The sequence below is a fragment of the Anguilla anguilla genome, chromosome 2, assembly GCF_013347855.1.
Source record: "Anguilla anguilla isolate fAngAng1 chromosome 2, fAngAng1.pri, whole genome shotgun sequence".
Taxonomy (NCBI): domain Eukaryota; kingdom Metazoa; phylum Chordata; class Actinopteri; order Anguilliformes; family Anguillidae; genus Anguilla; species Anguilla anguilla.
The window spans coordinates 48123386-48151362 of record NC_049202.1 but is presented as its reverse complement, the minus strand read 5'-3'; the positions used below and the strand labels follow the sequence as shown (position 1 = coordinate 48151362).

The 27977-nt window shown below is 41.5% G+C and overlaps 3 protein-coding genes across 5 annotated transcripts in view; 1 reads left to right on the top strand and 2 right to left on the bottom strand.

The window, feature by feature from the left end:
* The first annotated feature begins 43 nt into the window (after positions 1 to 43).
* On the top strand, positions 44 to 25362 carry slc5a10 (solute carrier family 5 member 10). Of its 2 annotated transcripts, XM_035404648.1 has the most exons (15): positions 44 to 187; positions 755 to 826; positions 1624 to 1728; positions 2544 to 2603; positions 3103 to 3207; positions 7079 to 7184; positions 7727 to 7807; positions 9082 to 9287; positions 10364 to 10499; positions 19383 to 19490; positions 19672 to 19822; positions 20089 to 20257; positions 22382 to 22597; positions 23474 to 23579; positions 24048 to 25362. In XM_035404648.1, exons 1-15 carry the CDS (start codon positions 77 to 79, stop codon positions 24239 to 24241), a joined length of 1926 nt encoding a protein of 641 aa, XP_035260539.1. In that variant the 5' UTR covers positions 44 to 76; the 3' UTR covers positions 24242 to 25362. The 2 variants fall into 2 exon arrangements, with proteins under 2 accessions (XP_035260539.1, XP_035260540.1); XM_035404649.1 differs by lacking the exons at positions 44 to 187; positions 755 to 826 and having other exon boundaries at positions 1692 to 1760.
* On the bottom strand, positions 8060 to 19444 carry LOC118220638 (protein FAM83G-like). Its single transcript, XM_035404647.1, has 5 exons — positions 17795 to 19444; positions 16994 to 17161; positions 12537 to 12661; positions 10874 to 12284; positions 8060 to 10125 (listed from the first exon to the last, which is right to left on the bottom strand). The coding sequence occupies exons 1-5, from the start codon at positions 18251 to 18253 to the stop codon at positions 9709 to 9711; spliced, it is 2580 nt and encodes an 859-aa protein (XP_035260538.1). The 5' UTR covers positions 18254 to 19444; the 3' UTR covers positions 8060 to 9708.
* LOC118220640 (GRB2-related adapter protein-like) overlaps positions 25355 to 27977 on the bottom strand; it is a 14217-nt gene continuing 11594 nt past the window's right edge. For both annotated transcript variants that reach the window (XM_035404650.1, XM_035404651.1), the window contains exon 5: positions 25355 to 26558. In XM_035404650.1, the coding sequence (XP_035260541.1) occupies positions 26379 to 26558 (180 nt within the window). In that variant the 3' untranslated portion in view covers positions 25355 to 26378. The remainder of the gene's footprint in view (positions 26559 to 27977) is intronic.

Below are 27977 nucleotides of genomic sequence, written 5' to 3'. Positions count from 1 at the left end.
CCTCTCCCTTTCTTTCTTTTTCTCCTCTTCTCTCCCTGTCTCTCCTGCCACTGCCATCTCTCACAGCAGAGCAGCCATGGCCAGCAACTACACTAGCAACTACTTCAACGGCACGCAGTCCTTCACTGAGTCTGACATCACCGTTATTGGAGTTTACTTTCTGGTGAATGTCGCCGTGGGAATCTGGGTAAGTCTGCAGGCTTGCTGGGCTACAGTAGCACTGAGGGTTCTGGAAACTTCCGATACTTAGAGGGATAGGCCAGCTGTTCTGCGGGGTCCAGCCTCTGAGTCTCTTTTAAGTCGCAACTGTAAACATATTGTCCAGACAAGTTCACTTGAACAAATGGAAACACTGGAGAGAGTTTTGAGTGCAACATTTAATGGGTTAATGGCAGCATGATATTGTTGTGATAAATATCGCAAATTCACCAAACGCAGATTTATTAATCATAAACAACTAACAGTGGGGCAGAGGCAGCTCTGATCTCCCATTGTAGAGGTTAAGTAAAAGTTCAGATAAAAGTGCGGAAGCTTTTAGAGTTGAGTTGGCGCTGAATCCTTAGCTGGTGATGTCTGTGAACTGCTTTATAGTCTGTATAGTCTGTAAAAGGGTAGAAAACCACCATCTCAGATTCTGAAAGATCTCGGCCAAGTGAACTGTACATGCTGATTGTTGTTTCTGTCTGCATCTGTGTTGCGAGAATCTGAGTGGGTTTTAACTGAGGGGCTCATTGTTGCTCTCTGTTCTTGTCAGTCATCCTGCAGGGTGAGCAGGAACACGCTCAGCGGGTACTTCCTGGCTGGACGGGACATGGCATGGTGGCCGGTGAGCCCACACCTAGACAGAATAGCAGCAGTTCACACACGCACGCACACACGCACGCACGCACACACACACGCACGCACAGTCACTCATGCAAGCACACACATACTGTACCAGTAGGGTACAACTCATGCACATACAAAATTAATTAAGCCATGTCTGCTGTCTGTTCGACTCTTATGGGCTGAAAAACCAAACATGGTAATGGACTGCATTTATATAGCGCTTTTATCCAAAGCGCTTTACAATTGATGCCTCTCATTCGCCAGAGCAGTAAGGGGTTAGGTATCTTGCTCAAGGACACTTCGACATGCCCAGGGCGGGGTTTGAACCGGCAACCCTCCGACTGCCAGACAATCAGTCTTACCTCCTGAGCTATGTCGCCCCTTACTGTAACAGATCTGCAACATTGCTGTTACAGTTCCTATTTTAGAACTGTATGATACAGATATTACATTTGACACATGCACATACCTACATTTGTATTTGTTAAAATATGCTTAAAGGCTGTAGTGTACTCACAATCAGGCATCGTGGGGTCGGGGGGGGGCCACCTGCCCCTTTTGGCCCAAGTCCCTGATGTGCCCCTTTGATTTGATTAAAAAACCAATATTATTATTGTTTCTGTCATTAAAATTAATTCATTCATTTTTGGTATAATAGATTCTGTACAAAAACTGGGTGTAGTAAAACATTTTTCTAGGTAGGTGTGCCCTTTTCTCACTTTGAGCACCTGCCCCTCAGAAGGTGTCTGTGCGGCTCTGCTCAGTGTCTGTGCATCTCTCTCCCTTCTCTTCCAGATTGGAGCCTCTCTGTTTGCCAGCAGTGAGGGCTCAGGGCTCTTCATTGGGCTGGCTGGCACAGGGGCAGCTGGGGGCATTGCTGTGGCAGGGTTCGAGTGGAGCGTGAGTGTGCCTGGAAATTGCTATTTCCTACGGTGTGTTTGAATGGATGATCTACAATGCATCATAATCATGACTGCACATGGCTGCAGCGCGTCCAGACCAGTGTGATTCTCCAGCTTAGCAGCCATATCACCAGTGTAATCTCTTTTCAGACTCTCGCTACTAAGAAAGCTTTTACCATTTTTAGCTTTTACCATTTTAGCATGGTCACCGTTAGGTGCTTATTTTATCACTTCATTGTTTGTTTTATGTTCTCAGAAGTGTCACCATCAAATCTTTTTGTTTATGTAGATATCAGACATTTACTAGTTAAAAAAAGTTAAAAAATAGCATATTATGTACTCAATGCCAATTTTCTGTTGATGTGCATGTATGTACTTGCCCATTCACTGTCTGTGACACTAATGGGTTAGGTCTGAAATTTTATGTTTATGTTCATACTAAATTGATGAAGCTTGCCTGGACCTCACTTAGCAGATCATGCCTATATGTCTTTGCACTGTTGTCATCTTCAGCACTGATAAATGAGAGATTAATCAATCAAGGAATGGTGTACTTTATATAAAAGGTGGATTACATTTAAAGTGTATTTACTAATATTAAAAAGTAGACATTCTGCAATATTTTAGCAGTTCAGCAGGGGGCAGTAAATAACTTGTTTTCATTTTTTCTAGACGTTTCCTAGTGTATTTTGAAGGATTATCACTCATGTGAAACAGACTATGAATTGCTATGTATTAAGCTGTGGTTTCAGGGAACAATTATAAGAATATCATGTCTGCCTCTGTCTTTTTTTCTGACTGTCTGTTTTGTAGGCTACCTACGTACTGCTTGCGCTGGCGTGGGTTTTTGTTCCTGTGTACATCTCCTCTGGGGTGAGCCTGCCACCGCACCACCCAAAGCTCACCTGCCCAGCCATGTCTATAAACACAGGCACACCCACCATGTTTACCTAACAGAACTTGTTAAGGCCTGCTAATCTTCCCTGTCTTGAGAGCTGACGTAGATTAGACTGCAGAATAAAGCTCAGTGCTCCATGAGTATTCCCAGAAAGGGTGCGACCAATCGCCCGTTTCGTGAATTAAACATGGTTTCACAGCCGATCAGTGTCAGATTAAGGCCACTGCACTGAATGGGCATGCAAAGGAAACTGTGTCATTCCTGTGTTGTTCCTTGGCCACTTATGAGAGGGGGGAGGACAGCCTGAAATGACCTCCCCTGATCTTACACGATAGTGAAACGCGTGGCACTCCCCCAGAGCTCGGTTGAGACTCTGTGCTGGGAGTGGAACTGTGACTGGCTCTGCGTATGAGAGTGCTGTGTGCTGTATTGTGACCCTAATGGTGAAGTGGTGCTCCTCTTCTCTCCGGTCAGATTGTAACCATGCCGGAGTACTTGGGCAGGCGGTTCGGAGGGGAACGGATCCGCATGTACCTGTCAGCGTTGTCCCTAATGTTGTCCGTCTTCACCAAGATCTCAGTGAGTAAAGCCATCTGAGCACGTGCTCAGAGTCAAGGAGGGAGTAACATCCCTCATGCCACAGTCTCATGGCAGCAGCAATAAAACTTGAGGGAGCAAGTAATCAGGCAATGCTGGAGAAGAAATGAACACACTTGGAGGGGTCTGGAGTCATATACTAATCTTTCCATTTTATTGATTGATTGACCCTATTCAGAAAATAGATCTGAAGCTCCTGTCGACAGTTTATTTGTAGCTATCAGTGCTAGGCCAGGAGCAAGGGCCAGGATTACTGTTGTTTTTTATCACAGGTCAGGTAAATCATAATAATAAAAAGCAATAAACTCTACTTCAACTGCTGTCTCATTTCCACCTCCATCCCACTGCTGTCAGTGGCTCACATCTTTATTTGTAACATAGAATTTGAGTTGTTCAAAGGAGCTTTGTCATTTACATTACATAAAATGTTCTCATAGCCGGCGAGCACCAAAATATTTGGAACAAAGACATTTTTTCTTGATTTGGCTCCGTACTCCAGAATTTTAGATTTATAATCACAAACAGTTCACATGTGACTAAAGACACATCCATCCCTGCCTCCTGACGAGTGTTTCTGATCTGTCCGACAGATGTTTGGGGGTTTTTCTTCACTCGTTTTTTGTCTACTATAGATATCTTCCTTGGCCCACCAGACCCTTTCCCACCAGGCACACCTGTGAATCCATTTGTCCCAAACATAATGGTGCCCTGAAATGGGGGGGGGGGGGATGTATAAAAAGTGCTATAATTTCTACATGATGAAAACAAAATGTATAAAAACACCCATAAAAAAAGCTGAGAATCTGCACTTTTAAACACGTGTGGATTGTTTTATTACAAAATCTAAAATTGTTGAGTAGAGAACCAAATCAAGAAAAAAAACTTTGTCCCAAACATTATGGAGCTCACTGTATATGATTAAATGGCAAAATGACATGGAAGGAGATTGACTGCTGTGTTCTTGACAGTCAGTTAGTTATGCTCCCATAACTTCCGACATGTGAGAGATGAAAGAGAGCAGTTCAGGAGAGAAGGACTACAATCTATATCTTGTGATACATGGCTCTGGATGGCCTTGGCATCACTTGATGAATAGACATAAAAAGACAATCAGTAGCTTTGGCTTGCTGCCTTTTAATTGTGTTTTTACTCAAAAATGACAAATCTTTCCAAAACAAAGGAAAAGAGCAGTCTAGCAACCAAAAAACTCCAGGAAAAAAACCATGTCTGAAAACCAGACCTCTTTTATAAGGCCTTTTATAAGTAATGGGCGGAAGCTGCAATGATTACAATGAGTTACAACTGCTGTCATACCTTCGTGTAGGGCCAGTGGTGCCCGCTGGTGCACAGTGCTCAAACTACCTTCCTGGCATCCCACACTGTCTTTACTTCTACCAATGGTACAGTGAAGGGAAGCCATACACCACAGTGAATCAGTTTATCCTGGTGTCCTCTAACATCACCTTGTGGTCCCATGGCATACAGAAGCATTGTGAGGTTTCCACAGTGATAATATATTAACAATAGAAATCTGGTTAGCTTGTAATCTGAGTGTGCGAAAGGGGGGCTGAGATCATTTGTTGCTAAGGTAAAGGTCCAAAGCAATCCATCGTACTGTAACTCCCGCGATTGTTTGTTTGTGTAACCTAAAGTTGTTCCTCTATGAATTGCTTTGTGGAAGAACAAAAGGAAAGCACTTTGCAATTTGGGGGGGAGCTGTATCTAGAGACCTCGGGGTAATTAGTAGGGAAGCAGCTATACATTTTAATGTGTTTACCGAATAGTAGAGTATAGTTGACTTCTTGGCTTCTGTTGTTGGTGATATAATTAGCAGGTTTGAGGAGTTAGCTGTTTGGCTGGTTTTGTTTGCTGAGGTCTGAAGTGTTAACAGCTATAGCCATCCAGATCTGCCTGAGGTATAGCAGTATTGGCTTTCTCCATAGTCAAAATGTGTCGACTGGCCTTGTGTCTGCTAATTCCCCTGTACTGTTCCAGCCGGGCAACATGCCTGCAGGCCTCAAAGCTTTACAGAGGAGCCAGCTCATGTGGTTACTAAGCTGTACAGAGGAATTTTAGCATAATAATAATAATTACCAGCCTAAATATACTGGCCTTATTCCTGTAAAGGGTTCACTACTATGAACAAGTAATGATTCCTGTAAATAGCTGATGGTTTTTAATGATAGGTTAGAGCTTGCACTGTAACATTTTACATTGATGGTGCTCCAGGTTGTTGCATTATTTGCATAGCTTGTGCTGTTTACAGGTGAGGTCGTTTTTTCCTGTTTGGGTGTGACCAGGCCTGGCACCATTGTTCAATCTGGGCATTCTGCTCAACTGCAGGCCAGCTGTGGTGCTGGTGTGTAATCACCTGTGTGGTTTACTTGGTGATGTTAGCATCAACTGAGTGAATAGCCAGGTTCCTCTGCTCCACTACAACACTGCAGCCAAGTCTGTCTGTAGTACATGTGAAGAGGTCTACTGAACCTATTGGAACTGCTGCATCTTTCACAACCTATTACCAATACAGAAACTGCAAATCAGGACAATATGTCCCCCTGGGACAAAAGGCACTTTCAAATGAATAGTAATATCTTAATAATATCCTCCCATTCAGTAGTAATTTGGAAGATTGATAGTGCAAGGCTATATTTGGTAAAAGGATGATTAAGTGGGGAATAAATATTTTAATCTACAATAATAATGAATTATTTGCAGTCATTATCTCTTTCCAGTCTTTTGTGCCATTTATAAGTGATTAACCAAATCTGTGAAGCACATTTCCCTCTGGGGCCAGAGTCATGCATAATGCTGTGTGTACCTACGTAAAGTACTCTTTCCAGCCTCTTACCTTCCATTCACAAGGCTAATGCAATTAGACTTTTCACACTTGCCAGCAGATGTATTGTCAATGATTATAATTTGTGCTCAGATTGTTATTCCACTTGTAACTGAAAGTGCGCAAATAATTATGCATGTTTATGAGTTTTATTTCTGTGTTTGACTGAAAGGTGTGTGTCTACTGATATGCTTGTGAGAGGGTGAATTCATTTGAAAATATTCATTGGTACGTATGTTTTGAGCTGGGGCAATTACCGCTCTGTATTGAATGGGTTGCCCATGTAAATATGCCAAATTCTGCTGTTCAAAATCGGTCTCTGAAGCAGCCTCTGGGCTCATGTCACCTCAGTTCAACCCATTAAACTAACATTTTCACATATCAAAACACAGCATGCTTGTGGCTCCTGCTCAAAGGACTCTAATTAAGGCATAAATCATATTTGACGTTCTTTTGGCGTATTTGAGTTAGACCAGTTTTCAGTATTCTCAAAGAGTTGACACCATTTGATCCTAAGAGTGCAAGTTAATATGTCTGATTGGATAGGATTGGACCAGAACAACCGGAAATTTCATGTTGCAAGGATTGTTTCGTGTGCAGCTCCAGTGAAAACGGGCTTGTAGGGAATAATGTATGGTTTCGATGCCGGGATTCAATCAGGCCCACAGTATAGTTATTTCTCAGCTTTAGGCTGAGTATCAACCACTTACATTTCCATAGAAATGGCTCAAGGGGTTTGACTTCTATGATGAGAAGCAAATATATCCCTCCTCCAGCTACTCATATCATGCTTTCAGTTAAATTTAGACTAGAAAATATTCCCTACTTATGAGTGCTGTGCTTTTTAAAAAAAAGTGGCAATTATACTTTCATCACATTGTAATTGCCGCAAGGGAAACAAATGTACAAAAATACATTTTATTTTGAGTCTCATGTGAGCTAACCCTGTCATGAGGCTGCGTTTGAGTGCATTCATCCATGCTATCCCAAACCTCTCTTCATCATCCCCTGCAGACAGACCTTTACTCTGGGGCACTGTTTATCCAAGTGTGTCTAGGCTGGAACCTCTACCTGTCCACAGTGCTGATGCTGGTGGTTACCGCGTTCTACACCATTGCAGGTGTGTTTCCCCTGTGCATTAAACCCATAAGCTTTTGATCATTCGCAGTCTTTGCAGGAGTATTCACCTTCCCTCGTATGGCAAGCCCTTCAAGCTATTATTCAACTTGTTTTTGAATTTTAACTAGTTCAAATAAAAATTATTGATATCACAAATTTAATTTTAACTAGTTAAAATAAAAACTCAAATTAATCAAATTAATCAATCAAATTAAAAATTTTAACTGATATCAATAATTCCTTTATATACTAGTTAGAATTCAATTCTTCATATCAAGATTACCAATTTTAACTAGAAACAATTCCTAATATCAAATGAAAGGTCCCATTGAAAATGAATTGGAAAAAAACACTTTAATTATAACTAGTTAAAATTGAATTGTTCATACCAAGAATTCAAATTATTGCTACTTTGAATTAAATTGTTAATTTCAAAAATTTGGATTATAGCTAGTTAAAATTTCATTATTGATATCAATAATTTGAATTATAACTACTTAAAATTGAATCCTTGATTTCAGAAACACTCCCTGTCTTTTTAAGGTGGCCTGGCTGCTGTGATCTACACAGACACCCTGCAGACTGTCATCATGATCGCTGGAGCGATCATCCTGACTATCACAGGTACTCACTCACAGGCAAATTTACATGGGACGCTTGCTGACATGATAGGTGCTAGCATTGAGTAAAGAGTAATGAATCCAGAAATTGATTCTTTGAAACTAATTATTTTACTATAGTTGTCATGTTTAAGATGAATGGTCCTCAACTATTCTTAAGGTCTCACTCATCATTATGATTTTCTTCTATCAGTTGCATTTATATTTTGTCTTTTGTTTCAGATTCACTATGCAGACATAATTAAATCACACAAAATTTCAGCATCACATTTTATTTAACATGATATGAACATCAAAGAGTAACAAAACTTGTTGAACTTTAAATAAGACTTTTCTGCTGCCAATGTTTGCCTCTGCAGCAACTGCACTGTAAACATTTGGTTCTTTTAACGTCACCTTGGCTTGAGAAAGTTGTCCAAGGTGTGCCTCAGATTATCATTTTACAGTGGTTAAATGACCAGAGGGCAGACACACCCTTTCAACAACGCTGTACTTTAGAAGTACCGCAGGTCAAACAGGAGATTAATGTTAGTAGGTTAATACAGTATCTGTACTATGGAGAAGTGGCACTCTAAAGGATTATTTCCTGAGTGGTGTCTGGAATGTTAGGCTTTCTGTCAGTTGCTCTAGATAAAAAAATGAGTTTGAGTAACAGAGGCTTTCCCTGATTTCTCTGCTTTCCTTCCATGGAAAGTTAATATGGTATTAAAATACAGCAACATAGCATAATCTAATGGTTGTAGCTGGCTGTTTCTCATCAAACAAGCTCATCTCACAACATGTTTCACTGCCCCAATTGAGAAATTAGCCTCTTATTTCTAACCAGCCTACATTCCCTCTTGGTGGCTTTGAGAACTAGATTAGAGGTTATTTGAAAATTCCCGTGGCAAGGTAAGATAACGTCAATTACACACACTTAATGTCCATATCTCACTAATATCTTATGAAAACAACTTTTCCCTCTGGACAAACAATCCTTTCACAGTATATAAATGTAATGGAAATATTTACCCACAATGCACCATGATGTAAAAGCTCAAATGTTGCACTTTCTGCTTAAGATTAACTGTCCCCCAGAGTCACAATTGACCTCATTAAGAGCTCTGTGTGCATAAAACTAATCATCTAATTAGTTGAGCATGATCTTAAGATTAAAAGCGATGAAGAAGAAAACATTATTTCAAATACATGTGAAAGCAACGTCACATGGTCCTATCCTGCTTGCTAAGGATGGTCTTCCACATTTTACTGTGATACATCAGTATTTCTCCTTTACAGCTTTTGACAAGATTGGTGGCTACAGCAACCTGGAGGGGGTATACCTGCAGGCCATCCCAACAAAGATCATCCCCAATACCACATGCCACCTGCCCCGTGCTGATGCCATGCATCTCTTCCGTGACCCAGTGGTGGGAGACCTGCCCTGGCCTGGCATGACCTTGGGTCTCATCATCCTTGCAACGTGGTACTGGTGCACTGACCAGGCAAGAGAATCCTTACAAAAATCCTGCATTAATTATATCCAGTCTTTTGTGGGTTATGGAAGAGGGGAATAGTTTTGCTAAATTAAAAAGCACCCATTAAGAGAAGGTCTCCCAAGGCTAGAGGGAGAGACCTCCATGAGTCCCGCAGCATTTGTGCTATGCACGTAAAGAGATTCCACAATTTAGACGGCCACACTCTTCCATTATGAGTCAAGGCAGTGTAAATATGGTAGCCTGGAAAGGACACCCCTCTGAAAGGAGGGAAATTTAAGACACACCTTAAATCTTAAGGTATAAATATCATCCACTGTGTAAAGAAAAAGTAGATACCCTATCATAGCACATGAGAGAGCTTCAAGCAATTCAAGCAATTGGTTTGTTTCTGGAGAGGTGGAAGGGTCATGCAGAGAGGGCTCGTAGCTCATTTATGTCCCAGCTGCGTCTTCTTCTGCAGCGGGCTCCCTGAGATCTTCCCTTTCAGGTGTTTGACCTGGGACAACTTGGCAAAGGAGATGCCAAAGGGAGTCTGGCTGGCCAGAGTCGGGAGGGCTTCTGTCCTGTGTGGAGAGCTGTGGCGGCTGGGGGAATGGCTAGGCCGAGACTGGGCCGGCTGCATGTGAGCCAGTCTGCTTGGGGAGCTGTGCCTGGCGGGAAATTTGTCCTGGTTCAACAGCTTGCCCTGCCAGTACTTGTGCCCTCCTATCACAAGCCCTGCAGTCTTTCTGGGGCGGTGGAAGCTTCCAGGCTTGGCGATCACAACTTTAGCTGCTGCCCGTCCCTGGCTCTCCCAGTTGTTACGAAGGATGCTGGCTGGGGATCTGGATACGGTCTGATCCATCTGTGTAAAGCAGAAGACAGCATTCATTAAGATCTGAGACACACTGTATGAGAATGAAAGGAGCCTACGACCGAGGAGCTAGCATGTGGAGAAATACTCCCACTGTTGAATAGCTTTCACAACAAATTTAAACTGACACAAAGTATAATTTGATCTTAAAAAACTGACGCTAAGGGGCTATAATGAAAATCTTGTGTTATAGTCAATATTTTTCATTGTAGAGCTTTCTTTTTCACAGGTGATTGTCCAAAGGTCACTGTCAGCCAAGAACCTCAGCCATGCTAAGGGCGCCTCTATCTTGGCTAGCTATCTGAAGATGCTGCCCATGATCTTCATCATCTTACCTGGAATGATCAGCAGAGCTCTGTACCCAGGTAATGTTCTCTGTGTCTATGCTCTAATGCCTACACTATATCACTATATCCCTGTTTACTGCTCTGTTGTAAACAGGGATATAGTGTCAATACACTGAGGGAGGCACCTTTTGCAAGCAACCCATCATTCAGCTCTGATTGAGCTGAATGATGAGTTGCTTGCCAGACTTGATTCCTGATGATTATATAATGATTAGAACATGTTCATTATTTGACCTTAGGGATGCAAGGGTCTACCTTTAGTTCAGAACATATAATTGGATATTGCTGTATGTATGGATATTTCACAACAGAAAAGATTGTGGCCAATCTGCAATTCTTTATATTAGAACTATATCAATACAATTAGTGGGCATATCTGGCCTAGTCCATACCTTCCTTCCATTGCCAAAAGGCATGCTCTGGTGCACCTGCATCTGGCTCCTCTTCAGTGGCAACTGAAAATTTGCTGGTTCTTGCTGGCGGTGTGTCTTCTCCTGCTGCAGCTGTTCCTCTGGCCGCAAGTCCAGCATGGACTGGGAAAACCTGGCCATGACATTCAGCCCATCGGAGTGTTTGTGGTCCTCAAAACGCCCTGAACCAGTAGTCCCGCCATTAGCTAGGAGTTCAAGCCTAGATTCTGAATTGTCGGAATCATTGCATTCAAAGTATTCCTCTGATGGTGTGGAGCCATTGGAGTTGGCCCTGGGGGAATGGCCGTGGGCTGCCTTAGTGCTGTCGGCCTCGTTGCTGTAAGCATCCATTCCGATAGCTCTCATCTCCAACCCCTGATCATCCTCATCTGTGCCTCCTTCCCCTGCATCTTCTGCTGGTGGCTCACATGACACTGTGACTGAGATGGGAGCATTGCCAGGGCAATCTGTGTGCTCATTTGAGTCTGAGGTAGGATCAGGATTTTGGACTTGCAGAGTTGGTGGTGTTGTAGATTCCATGGAGGGTTTCTTCACTAGGGTGACATTGGGTCCATCTTTACAGTCAGCGCTATTGATGACCAGCTGAACAGTTCTGGGTTTTGGGACCGGTGGGGATACTATATCCTCCCTTCCTTGATTGTTCTGTGGGGTTCGCTTTTCGTCCAAAGGTTGCAGGTTCTCCCTTGGTTCATCCTGGGTCTTCTGGGGGTCGATTTGTGTGTTCTGCTGTATCTGGACGTTTGGGGCGTCGACTGGGGAATTTTCAGATTGCTTTCTGAGCCTGGCCTTCTCAGGCAGATCCTCCTTGGGAGCATCAAAGGGATCCTTGAATCGGATAGCCTGTGAGGTTTCAAACATCTCTGAGCGCATCAGGTGCACTTGCACTGGCTTTTTATTGTCGCGGATGTTGATGAAACCGATGACATCACTGGGCGGGTCAGGTTCAGGCCAGGTAGGAAGGTAGGGAATTAAGTAAGCTCGCTCCAGATGGATAAGCCCTGGATGAAGTGGGGGGGCCTCCACTTTCTCTTTTGGGCGTCGCAGGACTTTTCCCATAGGGTTCAGGGAGCTACTATTTTTAGCACTGTTCTTGTCTGAGGATGTCTTACTGCCGGTCTCAGCAACATTGCTGCTGACCAACGCATATTTGGGGTTGATCATTTTGCGCGCCACAGCGGCGGAAGGGGGAGGTTTAGGTGTGGCCTGTGGGATGGGCTCGGGCTCAGGCTCATCCTCAAGATTGATCTTGCTGAGGTTCACACCCCTGGACACCAGGTAAAGTTCGCGAAACTGTTTGTCAAAGGTGTCCACTGCCTGGCCTGTGAGCACAGTGATTAGGTTTCTGTCCAGCCTGGAGGCAGTCCAGGTGAAACTAAATGACAGAGAACACAAAACAGGTTCAGTCTCGGCAGGGCTACTTCAACAAAACACTTTAAAAATCTTGTTTGCTATCTTTCATTGCCATTTAGTAACTTAGAACCCAAGGGTAGGTAATGGACATATATTTAGGTATAGATTATTACAAGAACTGCGCATCTTGCCCTCCTGTAAAAACTCCCATTGAATACAATCCATGATTATTATGTTTTTTGTGCTTTTCTTTTTCCATAACACATACACACACCTGTATGACCCGGACACAGCTCGGTCTCCATCTACAAACATGAACTTCTGACTCAGGGACCCATGCACTTTCCTTGATGACCGTGTGTAGAACCCTGTTCCACTCAGGCACCGGACCCTTAGGTTCTGAAAAAGTTAACAGGAAACAAGATGATGATGTTTTATTTTAATCCAGCGAACCAGTGTTTTTATTAAATGTCTTTATTTAATGTTGCTGTGGAATTAATCATAACTGAATTTATTGGACTGCCCTTCAGTAATAACTTCAGTAGTTCAATACTAAAACACTTAGCTCTCTGGGTGTATGAAGAAAACTAATCAAGCTGAAACAATAGTCGTATGGTCCACACCAGTGCAGTCTGGCAGTGATGTTTAATTATAGCTCTTAAAAGCACACACTGTGTATATGTAAATGCTGTTATGGTTTTCCCTGATGGCTTATAGTTTTCATGCTGCTCTATAGTTCTGTTGAAGTTATTTTGTTTCAGGAAATACAACACATTCCTTACCAGTTGACGTAAAAAATTATTTAGTGCCTCTTGATATGAGGTGTGGCTTTAAAGGCACATTAAGGCACTTAACAAGTAGGTGATCTTATAATACAATAACTGGTGCATGCATTTATAACTGCACAATAACTTGTTAAACCATAAGAACTGAATGCTTCATTTGGAGTTCTAAGAACACTGAGCGATGTGGCAGAAAAATCCACCAATAGAATTTGTGAAGAGTGGTATCATATTTCATTGGCTTTGTGTAATGGTAAAATGTTCATGCATAGAAGTACATTTGCTTCAAAAATCTCGCATTTTATAACAGCTCAACAGCACATGACAGGCAAATTGTTTGAGTAATTTGGATTCCAAGAATTCTCCTGTCAAGGGGAAATGCTGATAAAATCAAGGAAATGAGTTCATTACCGGTAAAGCACAGAAAGATGCTAAGGATTTTACAGACACACTAATGATTACTGCAGCTGTCAAACTAAGGAATTGTCAAAGACAAACAGACTTGGCAGACAAATAGGATTCTCATAGAATGATTTGTATGTCACTAACTGTCTGTTTGTAGACTCGTCACAAAAATCACTTTCAACAGGGAGGAACAACTGAAGGTGGCAGCATAGTAACTGAGTGTGCTGTCTGGGTTTGAAGGAAAATCACTTATCAGTTCATTTAGAGCCTCTTCTCTAATGAAACTCAAGGGAAATACTACTTCATGGTGATGCATTAGGAATCCTTCTATATGTACAGTGAGTTCCACAATGTTTGTATATACATATATTTTTGATTTGTCTCTGTACTCCACAATTTTAAATTTAGGTTTTTATGCATAGCCCACCCATTTTAGGACACCATAATGTTTGGGACAAATGGCTTCAGAAGTGTTTCTGATTAGTCAGGTGTGTTCAACTGCTTCCTTGGTGCTGGTATAATGGAGGTTTCAGTATCTAGTCTTGATTCTAGGCTTTTGATTGCCTTTGAAGTTAGTCATTGGTGTTTGACAACAGGAGGACCAGAGTTGTGCCAATTAAGTCCAGTAAGCCATTATGAGGCTGAGAAATAAGAAAGAAACAGTCAGAGACATAGGCCAAACCTTAGGCTTACCATAACAGTATACAATTACATTCTAGAGAATTGTGAGCTTTTGTGGTGACTGTTTGGGGAAGCCCCTTTCCTGTTTCTGCATGACAATACCCCCATGCACAAAGCAAGGTCCATAAAGACATGGTTTGCTGAGTTTGGTGGGGAAGAACTTGACTGGCCTGCACAGAGCCCTGACCTCTACCCCATAAAACAACTTTGGGATGAATTGGAATGCCGACTGTGAGCCAGGCCTTAGGCCCAACATCAGTGCCCAACATCGCTAATGCTTTTGTGGCTGAACGGAAGCAAATCCCTGCAACCGTGTTCCAAAATCTACTGGAAAGCCTTCCCAGAAGAGTGCAGGCTGCAATGGGGTTTCCAACTCTATATTACTGCCCATGGTTTTGGAATGAGATTTTCAACTAGTAAAAATGGGTGTGATGTTCAGGTGTCCACATACTTTTGGGAATGTAGTGTATCATAGTGATGGCAAAAGCAAAGTGTGCAAGCCAAAAGTAAATGCCCAAGATCCAAAGCACCAACCCTCATCTGTGAAACATGGTGTTGGCATGTATGGCTGCCACAGGAACCTACTTGGACTAGCCCCTGAAACAAACAGAAGCTGAAGATGGTTGCAGTACAGGCCTGGCAGGGCATCACCAGAGAAGATACTAAGCACCTGGCAATGTCTGTAGGTCACAGACTTCAAGCAGCCATTGCATGAAAAAAATATGCGACAAAACATGACTACTTTCATTAACATAACATTAATATGTCCCAAATGTTATGGTGCCCTGAAATGGGGGACTATGTATAAAACGTGCAGAAATTTTTACATGGTGAGACCAGTGTATAAAATACCCTTAAATTAAATCTGAGAATGTAGTTTAACCTTGTGTAAATTGTTTGCTTACAAACCTAAAATTGTGGAGTATGGAACCAAATAAAAAAAAAAATCTTTCAATTTCTAAAGGTGACAAAAGCTTGTCTCACTCTGTCTGATCTAATTTCTCCCTGTTCAAGGATCAGTACCATATCTTTACCAGCATATCAGCATATTTGTGTAACTCTTGCACCAATAATAATCTTAAAATCTGGATGTCACATGACCTATAATCTCTCTGTCCTCCTCATGTCTACATATGTACAATGTAAATGTTACATGAATACATTAATTCCTACGTGTAGAGTCCCTCAAAACTAAGAAAATATAACTAGCTAGCCTGTCCAATCCTTCTTTATCTTTCTAGCTCGCTGTAGCTCCCTACAAAAATAATTACACCTTTTAGAAAGCCAAATAATAAATAAATGGAATTTCTGATTTGATTTCTATTTTTCCAGTTCATACTTTTCACTTGTATTAAAATTCTATTAGTATTTATTTCACATTTTTTAATTTTTATACATTTTTTTATACTGCCAGGACTAAAACCTCCATATATGTGGATCAGAATATTTAAGCCTTCCTTTCTGACTATCATTAGCACAGCAGGGTTTTCTACCATGTGCTGCCGTGCCCCAGATACGTCATCAGCTGGGATGTTTATGGAATCTTTGTTATCTGATGGTTGTTACTAAATGACTACAGATGTCCTCCAGTGAAAAGAGGCAACTGACCATTCTGAAAATTCCCGTTTGAAAGTGAAATTCTCTTTGCATTTCTGTTGTTTTACTAGAAAATTGTTCATTGCTTTTGGGTTACGACTTGAAGAATCTACAATAAGAAAATTATTATTCACTATTAAATAATAAATACCATATCAAGAGGAAATTATCTATTTCTGATCTATTGTTGCAGGGTTAACGGGTGCAGGTGTCTTAGGATACTGCAGGCACAATTCTCGTCCTGATGTCATATAGAAACCAACTAGTTATATGTTTATAACTGCTCCTCCTCCCCCTAAGGCCTTTCATGTCCCAACCTCCAATTCAATATATGAAATATTTACCTGAAGCCACCTTTCTGCCACCAATTAAACTTAACTACCAATATACTATATTTTAAAAGTATTGTTCTTTGCTTGACCGAACTACATAAAATCCATAACTGCGCAGAGCAAATAACTTAAAATAATTTTCACCATCCAGTGGTGGTTTAGTCACTCACCCATGTGTAAAAATGTTATTTTCTACCCTCCCCACTGCTTATAATTCTTATATTTCCTCTTCTATTATGCATTAAAGTTGTATCGCATCCCATAATCATATCCCATTGGATGCATCAGGAAATTTGCCAATCAACTGTGCTCTACCTATTACCAGTAAACTATCCAGTTGCCATGGTTTCCCAGTGCTTGTGCAGTTATAATTTGTAAAAAATCATAAGAATGAAATATAGGCTAACAATTATCCATTAAAAGAAAACAGAATGCTCTGAAAAGTGTTCAAAATGTTGTGTGTACTGAAATTAAATAAAATAGAATAAAATTTAAAAAACTGAAATAAACATTTCATGTTTATGCTGATATTTTAAATATTTTTTAAATATACCGTATCATAATCATAAAGGTGTTCATCCAAGAATGTAATTTTATCCTCTACTAAAGGACAAAACATTTCTATGGAAAATAATTTTAATATGTGTTTACACAGTAAGGAGACATTTCTGGACCATGAACAAGTGTAAACACTACGCTAAGATTGCGTGCCAATACCCAAGAACGGTTACAAAATCCTGTTATGCTAATCAGCGACAACTTTTCACTAGAACGGTGTACTTGAAGAAATAACTAGCTGGCTATGAATTTAGCTTTGAGTATATGCATAAATGTAGGTACAATACAATTTTGCTCAGGGCCCCAAGAATTCTGCAGCCAGCTGTTACCGCAGAGGCCTGTGAAAAGACCGTTAAAATAGAGACGGTGTGACATGCCTTTAGGTGTCCCCGGTGCATCCCAGCCCTCTCGCACATGCTAAGAAAGTGTGGCACTCCATTAGTTTCCACGATGATGTACACGGCCACTTTTCTCTTGAAAGCGGCATCAAGCAGGTCTCTGAATATGTCCACATCCGTAAACATGTCCATAGCCACTGCAATAACCTGTCAATGAAATAGCAATCTCATATTAAAATTTTGTTCCTTTTTCAACCCTTATATTTTTAACTTTGTAAAATTTTAAAACGTATTAATGTGAATTAAAAAATTTGATACCATCCTGAAAAGGACTGAATACCACGACAAATTATATACAATGCATTGAGGTCCTTACTACAGCATTGAGACTCCCTTTAGCAGGCCAATAAAGAGAGTCAGGAAAATAAAAAGGATATAACAAAGGGAGACGTGGCTTACCCATGTCAGATCGGTTGACGCATACTGTGAGCTGTGATCTATATCTTGTATAATATTATTGTTTTTAATGTAGTACAACATACATATTTACTTTGGCAACAGACTAGGCTACAGAGGTCTATAAAAATATGCTGATTTACTTTTAATGTTTCAATGTTTTTTTAAAGCAATTAAATCATGTACCGGTATTGTAGCCTACCTCTAGGCAACTATTTCACTCCTCCCAAACAAATAACCACTAAACTGTTACTAAATAATAAGCTCATGACAACAAAATGAATTATAAGACAATAATATATAGTACTTCCCTTATATAGGGTACTATCAATACTACAGCCTACTACCAAATCTTAGAAAGGCAATGAAATCTATAAACTATACCTTTTGCGCCTGAGCGATTGTTTTCCTAACCACTTCCTTGATGTGGGTATGTCCCTCAATTGGCGGCTGTGTGTACACATTGACCCGTGTCACTCCTCTGTAGGACGTGGAGTCTGGCCATCCCATGTCCAGATCCGGAATCGAGATGTCAGAACGCTCCGGCCAATACTGTAGGGACACTGCTCCGTCCTCGCCCTCTGCGACCCCTTCTCCTTTCGAATGTTCGGATCCCGGGATGTATTCCTCCGCGGTTCTTAACAACTTCTCCAACTCGAGTTCTGACAGAAATTCCCGAATTTTGTATGTCTGGATGTACTTTTCGAACGCATCTCGACCTTCCTGAATGAGAGCCTCCAGGGCTAGTCTTTGGTCTTCGCTGTAGAAAAACTCAGGTTTAGACTCGTTCATGCGCCAGTTTATATGGTTGTCATCCAAGCACTGGATCTGAGAAAAAGCCATCACGTTCTTGCTTATTTAAACACAAATTAAATAATAAACATCCGTATGTGTAAATAAAAAGATTTTTTTTAAAAAGGCTATGCGATCCACAACGTTAAACGAAGCGGCTTGATGCTAAAAAGTTTTTTTTTCTCCTTCCTCAGGAATAAACGTCGACCATTGTGCTACACTCCAACGTGGCGTCTATTCTTTTGTATTGTCTTCAAATCATGATTATCTGCATATAAATTCCTCCCCAAGCATAGATTGCTTTCTCGCCATTTAACGTCTTATTATGAAAAGACGTGTGCCCATATAGCCAGTTTGAAAAGTCGTTCCAGTAGTACTGCGGGGCAAAGAACTTTCCGGCACACTGGACCTCCCACTCGTCTGTGCGCGCCACACCTTAATCACGTGAATGAGGCACAAATTCCCCAATTCCCGAGTCAGTGCTGAATGGACAAGTCTGTCCTTGTTCAGCTGACTCGATCAAAAAAAATATTTGCATCCTAATAAATAGCCTAATTTAAAACGCCTCACCGTCCAAATGCTAAGTTTTCAAATGACATTTGTACAACTGCACAAAATTATAGCCTGTTTCATTTTTGCTGTTGTAAAACAGAGCCACTCATTTGCTAACTGGGCAGCTACACAAAAATCAAGTTAGATAAGTGCACAAACTTTTAAAAAGTGTTCTGAGTAAATTAATGTTTAGCTAAGTTAGCTAAATGACAACATTGTCTTCAAGTCACCAGTCGCTTTACTAGAACCATCTCAATGTTATAAAACTCCTCTGTAAAATATTTACGCATTTGAAGTCCCGTTTTAGAATTGAAGTACATATAGCCCAACAAAAAAAGTGGGTTGTGACCGACATTTGGATAAAAAGAAAGTAACCGACTCGCTCACTGCAAAAACAAGCAAGCGTCGGGACCAGAAAGTTCATTGTGAACTTTACCCTCGTCTGTCCACTGCATTCACACGGTCTAGAATGTGGGTGGAGTGTCCGGATTCCATGCGCTGCTGAAATCAAATGAAACGCCTTTTGACTGCAAGGAAACGACCTCAGTTAGAATTTGGCATGCAGTTGTGACTGTAAAAACTAGCCCGAGAACGTGTTAGCCTGTACTGTTGTATCTTTTGTCTCCAGATTCAGTAGGATGCGTGGATCCAGAAGAGTGTATTAAGGTGTGTGGACTAGAAGTGGGCTGCTCCAACATTGCCTTCCCCAGACTGGTCATTGATCTAATGCCCAGTGGTAAGAGCCTTCTTTAGCAAGATATGACACCTGCTTCTTTTATATGCTGCTTCTGCGGCTGCTCTGGCGGATGATAAAATGATGTGCTGGCACATGTCTGTATCTGACCGATGATTTCTGTGCTCATTTGCCCCTCCCTCATCTTTCTCGCATGGACATCAATCTCGCCCCGTCCCATCAGGCCTGCGAGGGCTGATGATTGCAGTGATGATGGCTGCCCTCATGTCCTCCCTCACTTCCATCTTTAACAGCAGCAGCACCCTTTTCACTATGGACATCTGGAAGAAGTACCGTCGAGGAGCCAGCGAGAAGGAGCTGCTGCTGGTGGGCAGGTGGGCAGCCAGGGAGAGAAACGCACAAGCAACTGTCTGGGTGTGACCTTAATGCATACTATTTATGCGTTCCTTTCACAATTATGGGTCGTGTGATGTCTATCAACAGAAATCCATTGCGTTGGCCTTGCAGCCTTTAGATCAAAAAGATCTCATCAGCATTTTAATGTCTACATTCGTAAAATATCTTCACTCAAATGAAGCTTTTTCTTAAAAAAGATGATACTGCCTTCATCAGTGAAATGATCAGTGTCTGTGTTTTGTAGGATTGTGACAGTGATCCTGGTGGTCATTAGCGTGGTCTGGATCCCAATTTTACAGAGCGCCAACAGTGGGCAGCTCTACGTCTATATCCAGTCTGTCACCAGCTATCTGGCCCCACCCGTCACTGCCATCTTTGTGCTTGCTGTATTCTGGAAGAGGACCAACGAGGCGGTGAGCCTGCAGTCTGTTTCTCAATCTGTCTGCTTGTGAAATTAAAAACATAATACAGCTGTAATCACTGAAGATATTTGGCAACAGGACTGTCACCAGCTGTAAATGAAGGCGTGTTAGCAGAGGGACAGCAAGGGTATGAGGAGTTTGTGCAGTTATGGCCGAGCAGCTTAGCACATTAGCAGCCATTACCCCCATACCACACTCAGCAGAACAGTCCTCTGATTGCAGTGTGGTGCTGTAATCATTTGTTTATTTGTACATGCATGCTTTTGAATACCAGATGTTTCAACTGTGTCTTATTAGTATGTGCTAGGAATAGGTAGGAGTCAGAGGCTTCTGGTAGGTGACGTCTGTCTGTGGGCACCTCCCTCCCTTTCCTCACAGTGCTGTGATGTATTTATCACTGGTAAATCTGCTGACCTGTCTGAGCAGATATATGTTGTGGCATACGACTCTCTGCCCATGTGTCCTAATACAGACGCTCCTCTGAAATGAAACAGAGCTGATATCAATGTGAGATATATGTGTCCATCCCTGTATGCTTCCTGCGTCGACCAGACGCGTGCACTCATTTTTACTTTGTCTGACGTTTTCTTAATTATTTCTGCATTCTAACGTATCCTGTATTAACTTGCATTTCCTGCAGTGAGGTTTCGCATTTCATTCTTTGTCCCAATCTCATCAACACCCTCCTTTAATAAAGAAAGGGAACCAGATATGGCTGTCATGAGTTCCTCTTTGCAAACGGTTGCACGCACTTTTTTTCTTGTGCAGTTTTTTTAAATCTCTCCCTTCAGCGATTATGATTCAGTTTTCATATTTCCACCTGTGAAGGTAGATGGCAGATTTATTTCTTTTGAAATATGAACATATGCATGTGTTTTACTCAAGAATGTGAAAGGCCTGTTTGAGAACCTCATTACTTTGGGAGTAACCACAAGCTTTGTGCTCTTGCACGTAATGCCTTGTGTCTATAGAAGATATGAGCTTCGGGGCATGTGAGATAGAAACAGGTTTATTCTTTGTGTATGCCCCTGTTCTGTGCTTCAGAGCAGCAGTTCCCAGGTTCTGCTGTTTGGACAATAGAAGCACCCTGTCACAACATTACTCAGCACAAGCTCCTGATTATCAACTCAGAGACACCTGCTGGCCTGACCCACATCTACTCTGGCACCCCCTGAGCAAATGCTGCAGCTCAGTCATCAACATCTTTTGTAACATGCCAATCTGTTGACAAAATACATTTTTTGGAAATAATAGTGCACAGGGTTTTCACTTACAGTGCAACAAATACATACCACTGAGTTGCTTGAGTCTCAAAGTTGCACACCTTTATTTGGCTGTTTTTGTTTTCTCCAAGTTTTCTGTGTGGTCTACTTGAAATGCATAAATTAATAATTAAACAAAATAAAAATAATGTATGAGTAAACTATTTACTTTTAAATCCTGACATTTGGCTGAATGTTTCTAGTACAACAATGCATAAAATATCTGCAAATGAAAGTGTGCATCTGTAGACGATGGTTGAAGGTTGAAGTATAATAGCTCCTGTTGGACGTTACCTTGACATGCTGTTTTTTTTTAGCAGTGATTAGAGGCCTGCCTATGTTGCAGAATGGTTATGGAACGTCTGAATGAACCGCCCAAATAGCATTCTTTTTAAGACAGAGGAGACAGTCTGTTTTTTTTTTGTTGATGTGCAGTGATATTTTCTGACATCCTGCTGAGGGCATGTTTATGAGATGGAAAGATTGTTTGTCTCTTCTGTATTGTGCAACAGGTTTGGGGCTTATACGTCCCTATGCACGCGCTGGATATTAAAGCAGAGTATTTGAATGTACAGTTGAGCTAACTATGGCCAAATAATTTATCTACTGTAATGGTGTTTTATTTTTTAATCTGTCTGCTGATAAATAGGGTGGCTTGTTTTATGGATATTTCAGACAGCTTATAATAGATTGATCTCACAGCTCACTGCGTTTGGTGTGAAGCACTAATGACATTTTTTAAAAGTGAGTTGCTTGCCAACCCTAGGAGTGGGATGGCATTTTGCAGACAGTTTTTAGGCAGTCAGTAGCAGCAGTAGAAGGAGGTAAATCTTTGGCATTTCTTTGTTGGCAGGGAGCATTCTGGGGTCTCATGGTGGGTCTGGTGGTGGGCCTCGCCCGAATGATCCTGGAGTTTGCGTACCCTCCACCCCGCTGCGGTGTGCCAGACCCCCGCCCTGCCGTGCTGCGCAGCGTCCACTACCTCCACTTTGCCATCATCCTGTGCGCGCTGACCGCTGGGGTCGTGGTGGTAATCAGCCTGCTCACACCTCCACCCTTGGAAGAGCAGGTCAGTGCAGCTCTACAAACTCCGGCAGACACACACACACACACACACAAGAGACTTGGGCTGGACACAAACCAGTTGAGAGCTGAACTACAGATCCCCAATGTAATCAGGGAAGATAACAGGAGGTGGTGGTTAGGAGTGGAGCACCTTGCTGATGGCAAGGAGGGCTGTCTCTTTTGAGTAGTCAGCCCTGTAGTCAGAATGATGAGTATAATAAATGCAGTTATCAATGCAATTATAGTCGTGTTTCTTCTGATTAGTATTTTTGCTTGTGTTGTAGCTTGTGTGTATGTGCACAGGTAATGCTTTTGTGAGCAGTTTAAAATGGTTGAAGTAGAACCATTTTGAAATTACATATCCTTGTCGGTATGGTGTCCTGATTTGTGAAATTTGTGTGATAATAAAACGAATACCAAATTGAGGGATACATGGCTGATAGGTGTGTACACAGACACACGCACACACACACACACACACACACTATCTCTCCCTCATGCACTCACAAACACACGCATGCACACACACACACACACATACACACACACACACAGACTCACTTGCTAGCACACGCATGCACATGAACATTTGAGTATAGACAATAACATTCACATTCACACACATACACTTGCACCTATAAAAATGCAGACCCATGTACAGAGTGACACAGACCTGCTGGGAAAGATAATGGGATTTCTGTTCTGATAATATAGAGAGAATTTGCTATGAAGTTGTGTATGACAGCAAGTGGCACCTAGAAGTTATTAAAATCTCAGGCCTGGTTTCATTGGAAGCGTCCATTTATATCCCCTGACTATCTCTTGAAATTCTTGAAATAATCATCCAAATGCAATGTGATTCTGGGAACTGTCTTTTCAGGTGCGGTGCCTGACGTGGTGGACACTGAGCCAGGAGAATATAGACCGTGAAATCCCTCTGCAGAAAGTGTCCTCTGTGAGTGATCACACACAGCAAAGAACGGAAGGTAATGGAGATCTCCTACCCCAACACACCCAGTTATTATGGAGTACTGCATTATGTGTGCACCTGTGTGTCCAGTAGATATTGTCCCAGGGGGTATGTTTATTACCCTGTTTGCTTTGACTGTGCCCTGCAGATGATGGGTGGGTGGCTGATTGTCATGTTCCTGCGTGCATTGAATAGAGAGGAGGTGGTACTGTACAGGCACAGTAGAATGAAAAACAAACATACATGTTTGTTTTTACCTGTTTGGGGATGTTTTCACCTACAGTAGACTTGGTATAAAATGTATCTCTAGTGTTAAAATATTATTTGTGATAAATATAACAAATACAAAAAACAAACAACAAATGAATTACATTAAATGAGATAAAGACCCTCCCCGCTTAACTAAGCCCCTCAGATGTGTAGAAGTGTCTGTGACCAGAGCTCTGCATCAGTGCCCTGTTCTGTTTCGCTGCCTCTCTTGTAGGTGCTGAGCCACAGCGACGGAGGAAATATATTCGTGGTGCTGCATTCTGCAGTTCCCGGGCCAATGGACCCACGAGCCCTCCACTAAACACCGTCCAGAGCACCAGAGAGAATCCCTTCTGGTCCAGATTCTGCTGCGTTAATGCCATCATCCTCATGTGCGTCAACATCTTCCTCTATGCATACTTTGCATAACCTCCACAAACCATTTCAATCCCTCCTGGATTACACTGAATGCATTCTCTTAATGTCAAATGTACTTAAAATATCTTGATTTTTAACTATTATTTATTGATGATTATCAAAGTGCTTTACATCAGAGGAATTGTCAAATATACTCTCAAGAAAAGAAACATTTCCTTGTTAAATCATAAAAATTTGACTTGACACTCTGTGCTTACTACCTTTTTGGAAAGGCACTGATGGTCCTCCAGTCACAGAAAAAAAAAACTGCAGACATGTTTGAAAACTCAAAGGGAGCTATTCCCTTTACTGATAACTGGATGTGTATAACAACAGTTTTCAAAGATGCAGATAAATGAGTGACACGCATGAAATGTGCTGAGCAAGTTTGGGCTGGAAACTCTCGCTGCAGCCGATCATTGGTCGGCCTCAGCAACCATGTTCTTATACTCTACCAATCACATGCACACATCACTAGTGGAGCATCCGTTTTAAACCAAGATTAAAAACCTCTCCAATGCTGCTCATTGTTTGTGCTGCTAAAACAATTGCTGCACTAATAAATGCTCTGAGAATTGCTACTCACTCTCCACCACCCCAGCCTCCACCTGTTGTTTGGATTTGTTTCTGTGTACTCGGAGGTTTTGGTATATTTCCTACTCAGTAGGGGAGGTATACTGTGCTTTCTCTTTGATAGATTTAGTGCTTGTTGGTGTGTGTAACAGAAATACCTAAATCAGATCCATTCAGCACCAAACTTAAATAATTGTTCTGCATCTTCATAAAAATATTTAAATACATGAGTTTTCCTGACTAAAATGTCAGAAATGTAGAATGCAGCAGGAACAAACCAGGGAGGCATTGTGAGATTATAGTGAAATGGTTTTTGGAGGGTAGATGTTTCTCCCATGGTTTTGTCTGGTCTTCATACATTTTTGAGATTTTTGACTGCGCCCATCATAATTTGAAGGTTTTGAATTCCTAACTTTGTTCCTGAAAACTCACTAGCTTAAATTGTGATTCTCTACATCCATTTGTTCTAAGGTAGATAAGTATTATTTTTTGTTGTTGTTATCTTGAAATAGTGATTGGACAATGTGATGGCTCCAATAAACCAATGAGAGGTAAAATTACATCTTTATTGGAGTTTGGTGTTAATACATCTTTACATGTCTCAATAACAGGAAACAAGGGAACAGATTCTTCATTATGAGTAGCTAGTGTGACATTTCTTTGTATTACTGTACATATATTGAGTGCCTGTTTATAACAGTAATAGACATGAGACTGCCATTTAGGGAAAGTGTCTCTCTTTTACTGTATGAACAAATATTAAGAATTACAAAAAAAAAAAAATACAAATGAAGAATAAATCAAAGAGGAGGTGCAGGACACTGTGGACTGGTTGAAAGTCATGGAAAGTGCTAACTTTAGAAACTTTGTTGTGCAGGGGTCTTATTTATAACTTTGACCTGGAAATCGGGTCTTTAATTTCTGGCAGGTTTGGGATTTCGCAAAATACAGAACTTAAAAACGACTTTTCAGCCAGTCCTCAGTTCAGACCTCAAACCCCAATCAAATCATTAGTGTGTATGAAAGACTTTTTTAGTAACAGCAGTGTAGTCCTTTTTCCCCCCAGAGATGTTTATGATTTCCACAGTGAGTCTCTTTGTTTAAATACAAGTACAAGATTTCTAGAAGCCAAGATTTCACAGTCCTATTTGTGTCACAGTAGTTACTTTCGAGACCATATGGCCTGTGAAGCCATCAGTTTGCTTTTATGGAATGAGAAGATTTACACTGTAGAAGTGAAGACACAGAAGAGGCTATTCATTTGCATCTATAGTACTCTCAAAATGTTTCCAGTCCCCACAGCCTGACATTACTGTACATAATTTGTACATTACCCTATAATGCCAGATTGTATCCCACTAGTTCTGAATTCCACTGTCCTCTGTGCCGATCACTTTGAGTCGTGTCTAAGTGCTGATCTGACGGTCCACTGTGTAATAGCATAGGAGTCTGGAATGAACAGCATGGTACTGTGGGTGTTTGTTGGTACTGGGTCTGCACCACCACCCTCTAGTTCCCCCCAACCTTGTTTTTGGTGCCTCTTTGGGCAAGGGGAAGAGGGGGTAGGCCGGAAGGGTCAGTGGTAGATGGGCTGGACGTACTCCGGAGGGAAGACGCCTATGCGGCCATGACACCGGCCCTTCCAGCACTGCGAGTCGGAGCAGTCCAGCAGGTCAATGACATCACCACGCATGAACCGCAGCTGGGAGATGTGCTGAGGGTTGAAGTCGAAGAGAGCATGGGCATGACGGGCTCGCTGAGGGGGACACAAGGAACAACCAATCAGATTGCATCAATTCACCTATTAGTCTAGTTTTACTTAATGGAACTCGCTTGACAAAGCTACATTACAGCACTTTACAGAGTGCAGCAGAGCCATCCTCTCAGTCTTTTATGAACTATCAATGTGAGCCCTCTGACAGTTATTTTATGCATTAAATAAAGTAACACACTTATAGTCTGTCTTTCTCAACCTCTCTCAAAAGCAATTATCAGGTCAAAACATTATTAGAACACAATAATTGCTTGATCAAATCAGTCTAATTTTTGACATAGATAATGATCCAGTTTACATAAATGCTTTTTGAATGTGTCTCAGTTTGTTATGGCTCTGCCTTCTTCAAGCAAAACCTCTTGAGTGTAAAATATCCTGAACAAGTACATTTGGTGCCCTAGTTGGCAAGCAGAGCCCAAGCGAAAGAACAAGCTAATATGACTTGTCATCTGTCCACTTTTCCTGGACAAAACTCAGTATTTTCCCGTTCTCAGATTAACACCTACACCAAATTGGTCTGATAACCTTGAGAACCAATATGAAACACACTTATCACAGAATGATGTTTTCCTTTTTATGAGACACAAACCAGCTGTAGCTTCTAGGACTGCTTCCGACATTCTGAGTCAGGTCTCAGGCCCGTCTGACTTTCCAATAATGATGCATTTGTCTGCAACTGTTTCCTGCTCCATGCCCCCACATAACTACAGCGTCACTCCCAACTCTGCTTTGTCTGATCACAGAACTAGTCTCATTAAAAAAAAAAAACAATTCCAGCACATCACAATTAAGTTCTTTGCTCTAAGTTCAGAGTGCAGAAGCCTGTCATGGCATTGTTGTGTTTAACAGAATACATTATTTGTTTAGGGATATAGTTATAAGTTCTGAGAATTTAGAAAAAGAAAAATGGTGAAATGCTTGACTGTGGAAATTATTCATAATTCATAGCTAACACCAGTAAATGAGCAGGGTTCTTCTGTGATTACAGCACATAAAATATGCAGAGGAAGTTCGGTCAGGAAACTCATGCTGCAGCCGACCTTGGGTCGGCCTCAGTAACTGCATTTTCTCACACTCAACCAGTCATATACACACATCACTGCATGTTCTCACACTCAACCAGTCATATACACACATCACTGCATGTTCTCACACTCAACCAGTCATATACACACATCATTAATGGAGTGCCTTTTGAAAACGGCTATCAGATCTTCCAGTGCTGTTTTTAGCATGCTTCGCTTGCTGCTGCTCACAGAATTACACTCACCCTCCACCACCCAGCTCTGAACTGTTGTTTGTGTCTGCTTCTGGGTACTGGGGGGATTTTTTAATGTTTTTCCCGTTTATTTGGGGAGGCGTATTGTGCTCACTGTTTGATAGGTTAGTGCATGCTGGTGC

Bases quoted from the DNA above. Each gene is read 5' to 3' on its own strand.
- LOC118220638 (XM_035404647.1), bottom strand. From the start codon at position 18,253: ATGGCTTTTTCTCAGATCCAGTGCTTGGATGACAACCATATAAACTGG. The intron at 12,285-12,536 runs GTGTGTGTATGT...TCTGTCATTTAG, and splicing joins GCTGTGTCCGGGTCATACAG to TTTCACCTGGACTGCCTCCA. The intron at 10,126-10,873 runs GTATGGACTAGG...TGCTTTACACAG, and splicing joins CTTTTGGCAATGGAAGGAAG to ATGGATCAGACCGTATCCAG.
- slc5a10 (XM_035404648.1), top strand. From the start codon at position 77: ATGGCCAGCAACTACACTAGCAACTACTTCAACGGCACGCAGTCCTTC. The intron at 3,208-7,078 runs GTGAGTAAAGCC...CATCCCCTGCAG, and splicing joins CCGTCTTCACCAAGATCTCA to ACAGACCTTTACTCTGGGGC. The intron at 19,823-20,088 runs GTGGGCAGCCAG...TGTGTTTTGTAG, and splicing joins GAGCTGCTGCTGGTGGGCAG to GATTGTGACAGTGATCCTGG.